This window comes from Micromesistius poutassou, assembly GCF_964030765.1.
Source record: "Micromesistius poutassou genome assembly, chromosome: 16".
NCBI classification, from domain to species: Eukaryota; Metazoa; Chordata; class Actinopteri; order Gadiformes; family Gadidae; genus Micromesistius; species Micromesistius poutassou.
The window spans coordinates 12,482,215-12,499,600 of record NC_140286.1 but is presented as its reverse complement, the minus strand read 5'-3'; the positions used below and the strand labels follow the sequence as shown (position 1 = coordinate 12,499,600).

At 44.6% G+C, this 17,386-nt stretch overlaps 2 protein-coding genes across 2 annotated transcripts in view; one reads left to right on the top strand and one right to left on the bottom strand.

Moving 5' to 3' along the window:
• Positions 1 to 9,552: 9,552 nt before the first annotated feature.
• Positions 9,553 to 10,839, top strand: gjc2 (gap junction protein gamma 2; the record flags this gene model as incomplete). The annotated part of the gene is made up of 1 exon (XM_084480423.1): positions 9,553 to 10,839. One exon carries the CDS (start codon positions 9,553 to 9,555, stop codon positions 10,837 to 10,839), a length of 1,287 nt encoding a protein of 428 aa, XP_084336549.1.
• A 6,025-nt stretch (positions 10,840 to 16,864) lies between these two features.
• Positions 16,865 to 17,386, bottom strand: part of LOC311360516 (5-beta-cholestane-3-alpha,7-alpha-diol 12-alpha-hydroxylase-like) — a gene marked incomplete at both ends in the record, with an annotated part of 1,536 nt that continues 1,014 nt past the window's right edge. The window contains one exon of the mRNA XM_084480593.1: positions 16,865 to 17,386. This exon is cut by the window's right edge and continues 1,014 nt beyond it. Coding sequence (XP_084336719.1) covers positions 16,865 to 17,386 — 522 coding nt within the window.

Sequence of the window (17,386 nt, the reverse complement as noted above, 5' to 3'; positions counted from 1 at the left end):
ATTATACCACAGTTAAGGGGCGTTGTCCGTCCCGACGCGCAGCGGAGCGACGGCGAGCCCCCTCTCCATCAATCAACATGTTTTTTAGGCTTCAGTGAACTATGCTATTGCTTTTATATATAAATAAACAACAGTTCAAGTTAGGCGCGGAGTGATACTGAACTCTGTAAACTGAACGGGCGTCATAGCTGTGTGTATACGCTCAATATACAACAGTTGGGAACCAATCAGATCGCTTGATTTAAACCACCCGTTTTATAATTAATATATATACATCAAAAATTATGCACATGCGCAATCTAAAAATATATATTTCTTCTTAAATCCTACCCAAAGGTCACTAAAGATTAAGCTCCCACAGACCTAGTTGATTGATTTAATGTCAGCCTTTGAAGGCAAGTTGACAAAAAACATGCCCTATTAGACTTCACAGTAAAGGTTAACCACTTGTTGATGCAGTTGGAATGCAATAGTATCATTGCAGTATGCAAGTAATGAACACCAAAAGCAAATTATTACTAAAAGTAAAGCAAATGTATATGTACTTAATGCTACTTTATGCTTATTACTGCATTGGCTAATGCTAATGAATGGTTAATTAATGTACCTTAATTGTGAAATGTCACAGATATTAATTATAGTTACAATGCAAAATTACTTTTCGCTATTTTAATTGAAACATGTTGCTGCTTATCTTGAACCTTAATATCTTCCCCTGACTAGGATTTAGATATCATCAAAATTCCTTTGTGTCAATTGTTGTTACACCGGATGTGAGTCTAATTTGGCATCTGCCAGGTTTTAAAGTTATATTTCGAGCTACGGTTACGTGTACTGTAGTTGTTCCATTTGGAAATTATATTGTTATTCCCAGTACTTGTGTGTTCAGAAATAATAATGTACAGTAGAGGTGTTATTGATGACACATGACATATTATCTATGCAAACCGATCACCGATTGTGCCAATGGGGCTTGCAGCATTTATAAAGCAACGGCCAGGAGAATCCCCTTTAAATAGGGGTATCATTCCCTGGTCGGCCCCGGGTTTCGAGTGCTGCCTGCAGGGACACAGTATCGCTCTCAGAGAGGATGAATCATGGAAGCATAGCCAAGTCACTGCCGTAGTGGTGTGTGTGAATGAATGGGGACTGTAGCCGTCAGAAAACATCCCGTATGATACAAATAGTAGCGCCTTGCACATGAAGGCCAGGCAGGCGAGCCAGAGAACAATGGAAGCTATTGGGGAGAAAGCCACGCTCCTATAGGAGTCTGGTTCTGTACTTGGTGGTGAGGGGGTTTTGAAGAAAAAAGACCCATTGTCTCTCTCTCTCATCCTCTCTCTCTCTCTCTCTCTCTCTCTCTCTCTCATCCCCTCTCTCTCTCTCTCTCTCTCTCTCTCTCTCTCTCTCTCTCTCTCTCTCTCTCTCTCTCTCTCTCTCTCTCTCTCTCTTGTCCTGCTTCCTGCCAACCCTGAGCAATGGTACCATGCCTCTGGATGGCAGCCCAAGGATGCTCCTCTGTGAAGCCTTGAGATCCTCCACCACACCACCAACCCCATGGACAGGTAGGTGCAGCCCTCACCAGGTCACCGTGATACCTGGATTCTGATCCATTTCGTTTTTTCATTTAGGACATTTAGCAGACGTTTTTATCCAAAGTGACTTACAATAAGTATATTTGTCAGAAGAAAGAGAAACAACAATATATCGCTGTCGGTACAGTAAGGATGTTCATCGAACCAAGTGCTAAGCACCAACAATCTTAACCCATTCCCTGTACACAACAAAGATAGCTACACAATGCTAGGTACTATTTTTAAGGACGTACAGCGTACACTAAGTGCGGAGGGGTGTGGGGGGGTAAGTGGGGAGTCTATGCAGAATCTAGTAAACTCTGAACAAGTGAGTCCTGAGTCTTTTGCAGAAGCTGGTGGGCGACGGATAGAAACGTGCTTTCAGAGTGTAAGCTTGTATTTATTCACATTGGTGTCTGGTCAATCTAGGGTAGATTGGAAAGGGTTGAATTCAAAGAGCTGCTTTGAATTCAATTAGATGATGGATATTTTGTTTGTGAACTCAAAAAAGGTGTGGACAAATGTTTTCATATTCTACCAATTCTTTATCACCTCCACGTGAGCAATGAGACAAGGATGTCTTTTGTAAATTGTCATAACAAATGGTCGTACAAATAGCAGTATGCTGGTGGTTATAATATTACTAAGATTACTCTTGTTATTTAGAAGTGAGTGACAATATTTGCTCCACCATACGGTGGTGGTAGAGAGTTGTCAGGCAGGGGGCATCAATCTGAAGGTTGGGTTCCTATATTTTAGATATTTTAAATATCTTTATGAGGTGTGAGGGACCAGAGAAGTCTTATTATTGTATTATTACTCTCTTATTCTATTATCTTTCTAGTGGTAGCCTTTTCACAACCAATAATATTGTTGTTTGTTTGTAATTACTTAAGATCCTTAAGAGTATTATTTTGAGTTAATGATAAGTACATTTATAAATAAATATACTAACTCTGCCATTACAATGACATTTGTGTGTATGAAGTTGTTTCTTTCCCAGGATTGAATGCCACAAACAATGTATGAGCATGGGTAGCATTAGCGATTATTCATTCACAGAACAGTAAAATCCTCCACAACCACAGTACTGCCATGTATAGCCTACTTACACATTTGTAAATGATAGAAAATCATCTATAAATACACGCTGTAAACATCATGATAACTTGTTCTCAGGTTCAAAAAGAAGTCAGTCTAACTGTTGACCTCATGGACAAAATGAGCTCATGGACAATAAATCAAATTCAAAAGTCACACCGAGTGTATTGGGTTCAAGGGGGCTGCGCTGGTGAAGTGCACTCGCACCATGCGGAGAGAAAAAGGGTCCGAGGCATCTGGAAGGAGAAGCCAAGGCATGGCGGATTCCTCTGGAAATCCGAGTGACCGTGACTAGGTCTACTGCTCCTTTGGGCTGGCCCCAGTTCTCCAACTGACATAGCCAGTTATGACAAGATAAAGTCAAGGACTTAGACTGCAGCTCTACAAGCAATGCTTTGTTGTTTTGTTCATTTGGGCAATTGAGTACAATATATAATACTGCTGCAAAGGAAGGCTCTCTCTCTCTTTTTCTCTCTCTCTCTCTCTCTCCATGCATCCATCCATCCATCTATCTATTGTCTGTCTGTCTGTCTGTCTGTCTGTCTTTCCATCAGTATGGTCTGTCTGTGTGTCAATGAGTTTTATTGGTCCATCTTATCTGTCAATCAGTTTCTTCTGACTAATGTTTCTGTTTTATCTGCTTGTCTGTATGAATGTCGTCCTTTAGTAAGAATGACCCATGCACTGTTTATGACTTGAATCATAAAAGCGTATGCTGCATATGGAGAGCACACAGAGATTCAGATGGAAAAAATTCTCGAGAAAACTTTGTCTACAAAATATGTGCATAAAATCCAGAAATAAATTTACCAAAACAAAGGAACCTTAGTTTTTTCGTAACGATTTAACCGAATCCAATGTGAACGTTCTTACGTGTTTTTGTGGTCTGGGCATCATCCAGTCCTGTCTGTACTGAAAATATTAGCCTTTATTTGTGAGTTGACCTGGCAGTACTGTATGCATGCCCCCCCCCCCCCCCCCCCCATGGTAACATACACTACACAACCAAGTCCACGCTGATTGGCTCACTGAGTGGAAGTTGTTCTGCGGGTAAAATGTTGACATCCTCCTCAGGTCTCCTCCTCCTCCTCCTCTTCCTCCTCCTCTCAGTCGCTTCAGTGGAGTTCCAGCCTTAGTCAAACTGGCACGGGACGCATGCGCCCAGGGGGTAGGATAGGACTAGGGCTGAGAAACAAAAAATAAATAAATAAAATGAAAATGAACAAATGAGATGGGACTGCCAACACTCTCAGGCTGCCTATAGGACAGCCCTCTGCCGCCTGTTGATGAGAGCTGCTTGATGATAGCGGCGGTTGTGTGTGTGTGTGTGTGTGTGTGTGTGTGTGTGTGTGTGCGGGTGTCTGTATGTGTCTGTGTGTGTCTATGTGTGAGTGTGCGTGTGTGTGTGTGTGTGTGTGTGTGCGTGCGGGTGTGTATCTGCGTGTGTGTGTGTGTGTGTGTGTGTGTGTGTGTGCGTTTGTGTGTGGCAGTGGTGGTGGAGGAGAGACGGAAGAGCCTAGCACCAAGTTGCGTGCTTTTTTTTATTCGTTTTTTTTTTACTGTGGTGTCAGCCGGTCTCGTTCTAGCGTCACATGATCCCGCTCGGTCCTCCGTTACATAAACGCGTGGGCTCTCTTGCCCCGCAGTCAGCCTGCCTTTCAACTTTGTTAAACAGTTCATGAATTGAAATGGGAAAAGATTGTCTCAGCACGACCTTGACCGGGCCGTTCGAAGGCGACAGCGATGGACGGGAAGGGGGAGGGCTGTCTCGTCTACCTTAGTTGGCCTTGGCTGCTGTTGTGCTTTAGGGTTTAAGACGGAGTATTCAACGGTGAATGACATTACCAATACCGTCATGCGTTTTAGTGTATTTTACATTCGTCTGTGACAAATTCCAGGCCCTTTATTTGAGATGAGAACTGGACCTCTGGAATATCAATCCTCTATATGTACTTAGAAAGTAATTATTATTACACATTATTGGTAGTATTTGTATGCATGTAGGCCTATAAGCTCACCATGCTTCTCCATGGGCAGAAGCATGAAGGGCCCAAAACCATCTCAGCTAGGCCTATGTGGCTTTAATCGCCTTCTGAGAAATCGCTCATATATCATTAGCCTCATAGCATAATTGCTATGAGGCTAATTGCTAATAAGTCATATTTTGGCCTAATTGTGATATCTAATCTAACTCTACTCTCCTAACGCTGCTGATTAACTGCGCCTAATTGGCTATATCCTAAGCCAATCAGAGTGTTTTTTACATTGCATACTCACTATCTGCCTATAAGTCCTCTGTTTGACTTAGGCATTTTTGACTCTAAATACAAGACAAACCTTAAAACGTCGGCAATTGTGCTACGAGGCTAATGATTATCTCGTCTCTTTTCAAACTGCCAATGCGTCTTTTCCTCCCCGACGATTCAGATGAAAACACAACGCTAGTCTGCGTGAACGACAACAAACGTTTCGCAACCCGACTTGACAAAAACACGTGCCAACCCTGTCCCTCAGGACAAGCACATGTCCAGCGCGGCCCCCTCCCCCCTCCCCCCCAAACACTGCAGTCAGTCCAGCAGCATCCCCTCTCTGCCTATGCCGCAGCCCGGGGTGCCCGCGATACGCCACATCTCTTCAGTCAGACGGAGGGGGAGGCTGGGAGGCTCCGAGGCCTCCCGGGGCCCTCAGAGGCCCAGCTGGCTCTGTTCTCAGCAGACCCACAGAGCTCAGAGCTCGGCTCTACACAATCTCATCACACAGGATGGGTTTGCACAAAGCGCAGGCTCTCTTTGAGAACGACTCCTCTAATGCCCTATAGGATGGAAAGACTATTATTTTGGACAAACACATTTCAGTTTTCTGGCGGTCCGTCGTGTAGGCTACCTCCCAATAAAGTGTATTGAGCAGGGAAAAATACATTGTACATTGTTTCATATAAAATATAAAATAGATGTCATGCATTCAGGACATAGCCTACACAACGTGGTGGGTGGAAATCAAACAGTGGGATAACATGGTAGGTAATTAGGAATTATTAAATAAAGACGAACACAAGACATTAGGATTGGGAGAGTAAATCAATTGGCAATTGATAACGTATAGCATAATTAGCTCAACAGAAGCGACCAGCTACGGTGAAATGTTATTGAAAGATGGGTGAAAATAGCATTGTGATAGCATGCTTGTGTAACAATGGCCAGATACCATTGTAACAAGGACCAGGCACATTGCATTAATGTTAGACAGACTCCAAACCCGCTATGTGTTGCCTATTTAAAATCCCCGGGATTAAATTCATTCCTTCGATATTGCGTCTTCGGCGCAATATCGAATAAACGTGATGAAGGAAGTCCTCTTGTTCAAATCATATTTGTATTCTTAACAAATTCTGACGTTCACTTTTTAACTCTGGGGTACACTGCAAAAAAAGAACTAAAGTTTCTGTATCCGTTCACATCTACGACACATCTATCCTCCCGTCGTCTTTTTTATTTTCTATTTCCCCGTAGCTGTGGCCGTTGCTAAGTGAAAAAACGTTAAGAAAGAAACAGCGGAGGAACGCGATTGTCCCGCGTGCGTTCCGAGGGGTTTAGGTGAAAGCTTTGCAGTATAAACACCAAGTCGGAACAGAGGAAGAAGTGGTGCGCGGAGAGCAACCTGTCCACCGCGCCGATCTCTGGCCGTCCGCCTGGCGAGCAGGTCTAAATATTATGACACTGGATATGACTGAGCATACCTGCTGGATACATTCTGGCGGATTTGCACTGCGGCAAGGTGGCTTATGTCTGTGTGACAATGCTGTCCTCAAGCCCCCCCCCCGGGGCCTAACCCTTTCATCAAACGTGTGTGTGTGTGTGTGTGTGTGTGTGTGTGTGTGTGTGTGTGTGTGTGTGTGTGTGTGTGTGTGTGTGTGAGAGAGAAGGAGAGAGAGAGAGAGAGAGAGAGAGAAAAGAGAGAGAGATAGATAGAGATTATATAAAGAATAGATTGCCAGTTCAATCTGTATACACATTTTATTTTATTCTCAATAAATTGTAATTTATTTTGAATTAGTGACCCCTTTTGTTAGACGCCAGTTCCATAGTACTGTGTGTGTGTGTGTGTGTGTGTGTATGTGTGTGTGTGTGTGTGTTTTGTGTGTGTGTGTGTGTGTGTGTGTGGTTCTGTGGGAAATATGTTATAGCAAAAGACGGGAGAGTAGATAGTTGAGAGAGAGAGAGAGAGAGAGAGACAGAGCGATAGAGAGAGACAGAGAGACAGAGCGATAGAGAGAGAACCTTATTATCTGCGTAACATTACATTGCACATGAGAGCGGATGTAAGCGAGTGGGGGCGGGGGGGGGTGCTGTGATGGAATAAACAAACACTGGCCATGGTCTTCATTTTTTAATCTGCACGCTGAGATCCTCAAGAAGTGTGACCTCTGGTGTGAGGGTCACCCCCCCCCCCTCTCTCCTCTCGTCCCTCTCGTTTTCATCCATCCTTCTGAGGGGCTGGCGTTACCAGGAGCCGGTCATGACTCATAACGCGAGGGTCTCCACTGAGCAAACAAGGCTTACCCCGCTCTATGGAGTCAAAGGAAATGCCTCATCTGAATAGCGTTGATTCTTTTACTTTGTTTTTGCTGCTAGTGAGCCGTTAAGGCTGGTCGGGGCGCAGCGGGATTTTGTCTAATCCTCGGCGGCTCAGAGGATGCGGGAGATGTCTAGGGAGCTCAGAGGAGATATGGGCGAGCAGCGAGGCTGGGGAAGCCTGTGCAACTTTATCAGGTGGGTCTCTCTCAGAGGTGGACGCAGGTTTGGCCGTGGTCCGTAATTGCATCGTTACTGTGGATGATCGCGTTAAACGTTGCGGAAAATGTTACGTTCATGTAATGCAGGGTGGAGAGAGAGTGGTAAAACTAAATTCGGGGAGATATGGATGGATGTATATGAGTTTATTGCGGTTTTGTTCAATCAAACCTGTTGTAGTAATTATGGCTTTATATTTACTATGTTTTTTATTTATCTCAAATTTCCACAAAAAAATTAATATTTTGAAATTAAATATTTTGAAATTAATTATATTCCTTTGTGTTTCTAAACAGCAGTTATTACCAATTCACTTTTTGAGAGTTCAAGGATGTATGAATGTATCGACGGTATCTCAGCTCATCTCCGCTCATCTCTCCGCATCTCTCCAACTGTGCTTCCCACGCTTTAGGGGAAGCACACAGCGATTCCAACACCCTAGGATTCATTCAAGAAAAACATGCATCTTCTCAGTGTGTCAAACTTCTGGATGAAGGACTCAGGTAGTCATGGTGTCATCCCGGAGGCAGATATGACTCGCCCTCCCTTCCCCCAACACACACACACACACACAGACACACAGACACACAGACACACACAGACACACACACCCACACACTCACACCACCCCTCCATCTGTCAGGCGCGTGGCTGTGACAGCTCACCAGTGTCACCCGTGATTGGCCCTGAAGGGTAGGGGTCGGGTGAGCTGGTGGGGGGGCTGACAGAGGCAGAGCGATGCGTACGTCCTGTTCACTCATGACATCGGACATCATCGCGCGTCCGGAGCTCACATGCCAGCGACTGCTGCTGCCGCCGTGGTGGTGGTGGTGGTGATGGTGATGATGATGGTGATGCTATGGGCCCATGAGCTCATGAGCTCATGATCACAAGCTTGTTGGTGTCGTACTGTAGGAGCTGCTCGTGTCATACTGTAGATACTGTCATTCTGTAGCGGCTCGCGTCCTACTGTGTACATAGTCCTGCGGTGGATTCTATGGCATGGCACAATGTATGACATGACGGGCCTCATTCCTAACATTAGCATCAAATTCTCGACGGCGTAGGGTACAAATAGAGTATTAGCTATAATTAAACCACTTTAAATTATAGCTAATGTGAGTAAGGTTCAGCCTGCATGATAAGGAAGTTTTCTTCATTGTATAGCTTCTTAACAGAAGTTAAGTGGATACATCATATATGTTACATTGTTAGGTTTCTGGCAACATTAGGTTATGAAATAAGGTTGTCGTACTAACTGTAAGTTAAATTTCATTTCAAGAATCCCTATAATTATTTCCATTCATTTTTATGCTTGTTTACACATACTGACAAATGTGGAATTTGTTTTGCTGTCTATGTATCTATCTATCCATCCATCCATCTGCAGGCTGTCACTCTGATGAAACCTTAAATAGGTCACACAATGGCAGTAATCCCTGTGGAATAAACCTGTGACACTAAACAGCCGCTGTACATCCGAATTCTAAATTATATATTTTGTAGTTCAAACAGTTTTTTAAATTTCCTCATCAGTCTATGTTGTATACATTAACAATACATAATCACCCCATATTTATACCAGTATTTTTGCAGTCTGCATCCTTGCAACAAACTTCATTGCTGTTTATATATATATATATATATATATATATATATATATATATCCATATATATATTATATATGATATATATATAAGATATCTTTGCATAGTAGTAGTTACATTTTAACATATGTTCAGCTTCATTGTCCTTGTTTAGCCGTATGTCTATTCTGTGTGAATTCATTTAGAGCAAAAAAACTGGCGTCAAATACTTTGTATGTGTACACAAACTCGGCCAATAAAGCTGATGACTGATCAGTCCGTCTGTCTATCTGTCTGTCTAAATCTGTCAGTATATCTATTTATCTGTCTGTCTCATCAGTCTACCTAGAGAAGTACAACCCATTGCAAACCTCTCTTGCGTCAGCCCTGTCAATAACGCACATCCTCCTTTCACCTCCACAGCTTTTAGTTGAAAAGACCCCCCCCCACCCCGACCCCCCCGCCCCCACCCCCCGCCGACCCCTCACCGCGACCCTCACCATGAGCTGGAGCTTCCTCACGCGGCTGCTGGAGGAGATCCACAACCACTCCACCTTCGTGGGCAAGGTGTGGCTGACGGTGCTCATCATCTTCCGCATCGTGCTGACGGCGGTGGGCGGCGAGTCCATCTACTCGGACGAGCAGACCAAGTTCACCTGCAACACCAAGCAGCCCGGCTGCGACAACGTGTGCTACGACGCCTTCGCGCCCCTCTCCCACGTGCGCTTCTGGGTCTTCCAGATCATCATGATCTCCACGCCGTCCGTCATGTACCTGGGCTACGCCATCCACAAGATCGCCCGCAGCTCCGAGGACGAGCGCAAGAGGAGCGGCCGGCACCACGGCCGGCTGCGCCGTAAGCCCCCGCCGCACACCCGGTGGCGGGAGAGCCGGCGGCTGGACGAGCCGCTGGAGGGGGAGGTGGACGACGACGACGGCGAGCCCATGCTGTACGAGGATGCCCTGGACGCGCCCGACGCCAGGCCCGAGCCGGCGATGGCCGGCGCCGGCGGCGGCGCTGGTCCGCAGAAGCACGACGGGCGGCGGAGGATCGTGCAGGAGGGCCTCATGAGGATCTACGTCCTGCAGCTCATGTCCCGGGCCATCTTCGAGATCAGCTTCCTGGCGGGTCAGTACCTGCTGTACGGCTTCCGCGTCAGCCCGTCGTACGAGTGCAACCGGCTGCCCTGCCCGCACCGCGTGGACTGCTTCATCTCCAGGCCCACGGAGAAGACCATCTTCCTGCTCATCATGTACGTGGTGAGCTGCCTGTGTCTGCTGCTCAATGTGTGCGAGATGTTCCACCTGGGCATCGGCACGTTCCGGGACACGCTCCGGCAGAAGAGGGACCGGGGCCGGCGGACGTCCTACGGCTACCCCTTCTCCCGGAACATCCCGGCGTCCCCGCCCGGGTACAACCTGGTGGTGAAGTCGGACAAGCCGCTCCACAGGATCCCCAACAGCCTGATCACGCACGAGCAGAACATGGCCAACGTGGGGCAGGAGCAGCAGTGCACCAGCCCGGACGAGAACATCCCCTCCGATCTGGCCAGCCTCCACCGCCACCTGCGGGTGGCCCAGGAGCAGCTGGACATGGCCTTTCAGACGTACAGCACCAAGAACGACAACCAACCGCCCTCCAGGACCAGCAGCCCCATGTCCGGGGGCACCATGGCCGAGCAGAACCGCGTCAACACGGTTCAGGAGAAGCAGGGGGCCCGGCCAAAGTCGGCCACGGAGAGAGCGGGGACCCTTTTAAAAAACGGGAAGACTTCCGTGTGGATTTAAGGACGTCCACCTTGAAGGTCAAAGGCGGAGCCTTTTGCGAACTCCAAGGACATTGCGGGACAACGAGTCTGACGTGAACCACACAAGAGCACAAACACTTTGTTGACACAGCTCGGACAGCTCTCTCTGCTCGGACACTGCTCTGACACAAGTGTGTATTTCTTTGTTTCAAACAAGGTGATATGTCTTATATGATCTTCTCGTAGTAATCAATGCCATTTTGTCACAATTACTAAAACAAGACCATGATCTAGAAAAAACAAGCATAAAACTCTGATGTTTTTGCAAGACTCCCCTAACTCAGTTGAAGCTCTTCTTTAAAAGCTCTTCTCTGCCTCCAAACTGCGTTCTCTTGGTGGAGTCACATGGAAGGGACCCCGGTGGCGAGGCGTGTGTGGATGTGCAGAGCTCTGTCTGGGCAGCAGTTGATGCGGCTGGGTCTGAGAGGGTCATGCTTCTATGACCCTTAAAGTGTACTGCCGTGGTTTGTGTGTGTGTGTGTGTGTGTGTGTGTGTGTGTGCAGAGCGCCGTCTGGTGGGGGTTGATCTTGATGTCTGAGAGAGGGTTCAGCTACTCTGACAATTATAGTATAATGCCACTGAAGGGCTGATTATGGTTCCACGTCGACGCAACGCAAGGGGGTTTACAGACCCATTTACGTCCTTGCGGACCCTCCTTGCGTCCACCGCAAGGGCCTGACGTGCGCCTCCCAAAAATTGTAACCTTGCGTCGAGGCGATGCAGCAGCAAAGGGCTGTGATTGGTCCGCTGACTAAAACCCGACGCAGAGCCAAAACAGGTTCACGACTGCGTCGAAGCATCCGCGTGGTCCTTGCATTGCGTCGACGTGGAACCATAATCAGCCCTTGAGTGCGGTGCATTTCAAATGCAACCGCTCAGATAAAGGATCACGCATTTGGCGTGGGCCGTCACCACGTCCCTCCTCCTTCCTACCTTTAGCGATGCGCTTTACTACCTGCTATTATTAAACATCTCTTATTCTAACAAAGGAAATATATATATGTGCATAATATTAATCTTGCTATTACTTACGGAAACTGGACTTATTTGAAAAGCATTGTATTTAAAGATGGCTCTTTTAAAGAGATTGAAGGTTGAATGGGAGAATGTTGAAACAGTGAAGGAAATTGTAGTTAAACACTGAAAAAGTTTTGCTTTACGAGTGCAGACTAGCTGAAGCAGACCAGAGTGGACGGGATGAATAAAATGGATTACATTGGTTATTTTTTTATATGCATGTGTTGAATATCAAATACAAAACATCCATCATACTATGTACGGTTGATGTGTACGACTATGCATAACCTTAGTATGGATTATTGTTTTGACAACTATGGCAATAACGGTATTCTATAAACTTAAATCTTCAGCACTTCAAAATACATTGGAAAATCTAATATTGTGGTGGCTAAGGTAAGTATGTAGTGTTGAAAATATAAGTTAGTTTCTGTTCAACCGGTGCATGCTTTACAAGGTAGCATAATCATTACACACGTGTTATGTCTTATAGATGAAAGTGTTGCTTTCTGTTATTAAATCGGCATACAGTGGTTTGACAATAACTCTTCACACTGCCTTCACCATGAAGATACTATAAAGTGCCTACAGATCTTAGGAGGTTGTTCAAGTGTTTATTAATGGAAAATAAACTTATTGGAACACTCTGAACTGCTGCTTCGATGGCATGACTCCTGATTTCACTGTTTTCAGTTTGCTTTGCTCTGTTTATCTCCTTCAACAAATGTATGGCCACACACACACACCCTACTGCCCAAAAATCGTATTTTAACTGAAATAAATTGCACAAAACATGAACTTATAATGTTTCACAGTGGTGGACATTCCTCTTGGTTATACATACATACACTGTTTTTCAGATGTGATGGAGAATTGGTTCCTCAGTAATTCATTCATTTAATTCCCAATGTTGTGGATTAAACAAATCAAGGCGCAGCTTCCGTCTTTAGTCCGAAATAAACCATAGGTCCAAGACATAATGTTCAATCCTTTGTTCGTAGGCTCTCGTGGGATACCCCGACAACCAGCCCCATCCTGCTGTTACCTCATCTTGGCCTAATACTGTGTTCAATTGATCACATACAACAGTTAAACAAAACACATGACGGAGGGTTGACAGGACGCGGTCCTATCGGAGGCCTTCAAATCATGACCTGTTCTCTAGGTTATACAACACACTTTGTCCCCTATTTGGTCACCGGTATTTGAAGAAGCTATACACCAACCAACCTCGTGGCATTTTTCATGCTCATTTGGGGTTTTGAGGGAGTTGAATCAGGGCAGGCTACATTCTATTTAAGAAATAACCAAAGTGATATATTTGATAACACTTATATTGTATTCTTATATATTGTATTCTTTGTATTATTTTAAACATGGGGAACCATAAGCTACGTTTTTGTTTCGAATTCCCCCGCCCCCCAATGTTTTTTTTACATCTTCATATGACCTCACAGGGATGGATTACATCACTTCCGGTTGGACTAGAACCAAAAAAATGCCAATATTGTATGTCCATTAGGCCCCCCTTCATATAAGCCGCTAGAGCCTCCAAACATTACATTTTAGTATAGTTCAATGCCCTTATTCATATAAAAGTGGTCAATAGGAGTGCAACGGGCCCCACCCTTTAACTTGCGACCATTTTCGTAAGATATCATACAAACAACATTGTATGAGACCAGCCGGCATAACACGACCATTTTGGAGCACTTACCCAAACCCATCACACCAAACCGGAAACAGGTGTGAACCACAATGATTGCGTACCTAACCTCATATTTAACAGACATAAAGCAGGTGGTAAAGATTGATAATGACGACCTTGAACACTGGGTAAACCGTAGCGTCAGCGCGCCCCGTTGACACTGATAAGCTTAATGACTAACGGCCATTCAACTGAGAACACTTTCCCAGAACTCTTTAAAAAGTCATTTGACACACAAAGGAGAGAAAGTGAACCAAGGGTGGAATCTATATCGTTAAAACAACTCTCTCCCGACTGGGGTCAGGTCAGGAGCTGACTTTTACCCCAGTGGAATGTGATTGTTTTATCACAGACAGATGATTCACCTGGAGGTTATTTCATGCTAGATACTTGATATGGCCTATTGGCATGTGTTTGGTGAGATATAATGTCCATTATGAAAAGGCCAGGTAGGAAAAAAACCCTGGGAGAGAGAATAAGAAAAAAGTTATGTGATAAGAATTAACAACCTATGATTTGACCTTGGTATGATTTGACCTTGGACCTGGTGGGATCTTTTTTGTCATCGCACACTTGACCCACTGCGTGTCACTTGGGTGGGGCGGAGTTGATTTTACACAAGGTCATAAATCAAAGGTCATTACATTTCATCACATGCCTTATTCTTATTGTTTCTCCTGGGGATAGAGGTAGGAACTCAGATGTTTGTTATTGAAGATAAGACGCAGAATGAGTGTGTTGTAGTGAATGTCACATGCATAATTCTCACATAATTCACCTGTGATGTTAAGTGTTGTTCTACACACTGTGTTGCTTATCATTTACTGTCCAGGGGATCGCTGCCCCTTTAAAGGTCTCATGACGTACCAGCCTGACGCAGGGTTTGCTATGTTACCGTGCGTGTTGATTTCCTGTTTTTTGATTGATTGTTTAATTGATTAAACGAGTCACACATTCGTGGCTCAACGTGCAAAATTGTCTCACGTACTTTAATACAATTTCCACAGTGTAACAATTCATAAACATTAAAGGCTTCGATTTCAGGTGTGATTGACTCAGTTCTCAGTTTTTGTTTCCTCATAAAAAAAATCCCATGTCTAATGGTAGTCCTATGCAATATGTAAAATTGTAGGTTGATAAAAAAGAATTTAAGGGAAATTAAAAATGCCTCTCCATGTCTATTCAGAAGTTTACAATAGTTATTATCATATAACTATTTCAAGTTATATCTTTGAACTGGTAACACTGTCTTCAATTATATGTGTGTGTGTGTGTGTGTGTGTGTGTGTGTGTGTGTGTGTGTGTGTGTGTGTGTGTGTGTCTGATCCACAAAGACATTACTTGTTAACAAAAGTTTTTCAGAATGATGGGCCACGTGAACCAACCAGGGCTTTTCTAAAAGTGGAGTCCCAGACAGAGGCACAGGCCCTGGGGCGGCACGTGGTGGATGGGGCCAAAGCTAGGGTATGGAAAATAGTTTCAGGATTCAGTTGGTTACAATCTGCAACCTCATCTCTAGTGGCGACCTCAATCTTACTCACTACTAGACCTTTAAACAACATTTAAAAGCACACCTCTGCCAAACTGACGTGTGCTCAGTATGACCTGGTATGTGGTCAGTATTACCTGGTATGTTCACTGCAGGACCTTCAGCTAAGTGGGCCGTGGCTCCAGAATAACGTTTCAGGGCCCTGCTGGTGCCAGTATAGGAGAAACTGGCCGTAGGTTTAAGCATTATCTTGCCTACTTGAATGAAATAAGGGTCAAACAAGTCAACAAAGGACTACGTTCTGAGTGATACCCACATGTGTTTCTCATTTACTTCTGCCACCACTGAGATGAACCTTCTTGTTGACTTAGCTGGCTTTAGGTGGCCTGTGAACCTCTCTATATCCCGCTCACCCCATCCTCACAGTAAAAAACTTGGAGGGCTTCATGAAGGCCACAAAGAAGAAAGGAGCCCCCTTCAGTCTTTCTCTAACTTTTACTTACATATATGTTAAGGTAAACTAGCTAATGTTTCAGTCAAAAGTTAAAGCGTTGCCTGCTTTATGAATGTACTCCACAATCACATACAGTGGAATTGTGGTAAATAGGTTGAAGGTATGTTTTATTGTTGTTGAGTAGAAGGGATTGTGATTGTGCTCAGCCATGTCACATCTTTATGTTAACTCATATACAGTATGTGGTATATGAGTATTTGACACCCGAAATGTTACTCCATTTCAAGCTGAAACAGTGGGTTCACTGACACTACAATAGCCTATGCCTCAATAAAACAGTGCACACAGATGAAACCAGACTATTTATTTCTCACTTGACTGTCTATGATCAGGGATTTCTCAGTTAGAAGATGGTACATTATTATATGGCACATTATTTTAGGGGGACATCTGCCACCATGTGCCCCCCCCGTGGCCATGCCATTGGCTGATACTATATTTTTAGAAGGTTCACATGCTCCATCAGAGAACACAAAGCTGTTTCCATGAAAGAGCAGTCTAACCGGTCTCAACTCGTATGCAATTACCGCTTCCAGTTGCAGTGGCCATTAAATAAATCTACAAATATAATTTACCTATATTAATACCACACATGCAATATAGCATACCGACATAGAAAGTTAAGACAAGACAAAACATAAAGGGGGGAGATCATGGCATATTTAATGGGAATGTGACATGACATGGTTGACATTTGAAGGAGTGCAGAGTGACAAAATAGGTTAAGCAGATTGTTGAATGAAGCGATTTAATTTAACCCTAAATCATGGATGTGGTGGAGTGTTGTATGAAAGCAGTTAGAACTACCATATTTTAACTGGTCTGTCAATAGCAACAGTAATATAAGAATCCAGAATGTTTTAAATCTGCTGCTATCACCGCCCACCACCCTTATGACGTCTTATGATGTCTTATGACGTCTTATGATGTCCAAATATTTTGCTCTGCTCTGACCTTGGTGTGTGTGTGTGTGTGTGTGTGTGTGTGTTCATATTTTCCCTGGTTCAAAATGTCCATAGCGGCACGGATTACAAAATCAACTTATGAGACAAATCTGAATTTTTAGATTTTGAAATATATTTTATTAAGAATAAAGTGTGTGCATGTGTGTGTGTGTGTGTGTGTGTGTTATTTAACATTTGATTAATTAAAAATGATTCTGCCATGAAGCAACCATTACATATTTTTGATACTGTAGTAGATTAGGTGCCTGAAAACATATCAACAAAGTTTCCATTCATAACCATAAGTTAAACTCAAAAGTGTGGTGCGTGATTTAAAATCGGAGTCTGTATCGGAAACCAATATCTCTGGTGGGCTGCATGGCCCCAAAACCCCATCGCGTGAGATCAATGTCAGGTACATCCTCGTTGGGATTCTTAAGCTCAAAGTCAAAGTATAATATCATGAAGAACACAAACTGCTTCATCTCATTCGTGGCAAAGAAACGTCCGGGGCACATACTGACCCCAGCTCCCCAGGGCATCGTGTAGTACCTCAACCTCTTCCCTTTCTTGTAAAAATCGGTTTTCTTGCTGCCGTCCGGGTTGAGAAAGCGGTCGTATTTGAAAGAAAGTGGGTCGGGGTGGATTTCGGGATCGATTTGAACGGCGGTGTAAGGGAAGAGGGCAATCCGGTCGGCTTGTCGGATGTGATACGCACGGCCATCGGCCATCTTGAGCTTCATGTTCTCCATCACGGCTCTGGTGAGGACGGGCGCAGCCGTCAGTCGTAGGGTCTCCTCCAGAGCGCTGTCCAGGATCGGCGTCTTCTGGATCATGTCATAGGTCAGGTTGAC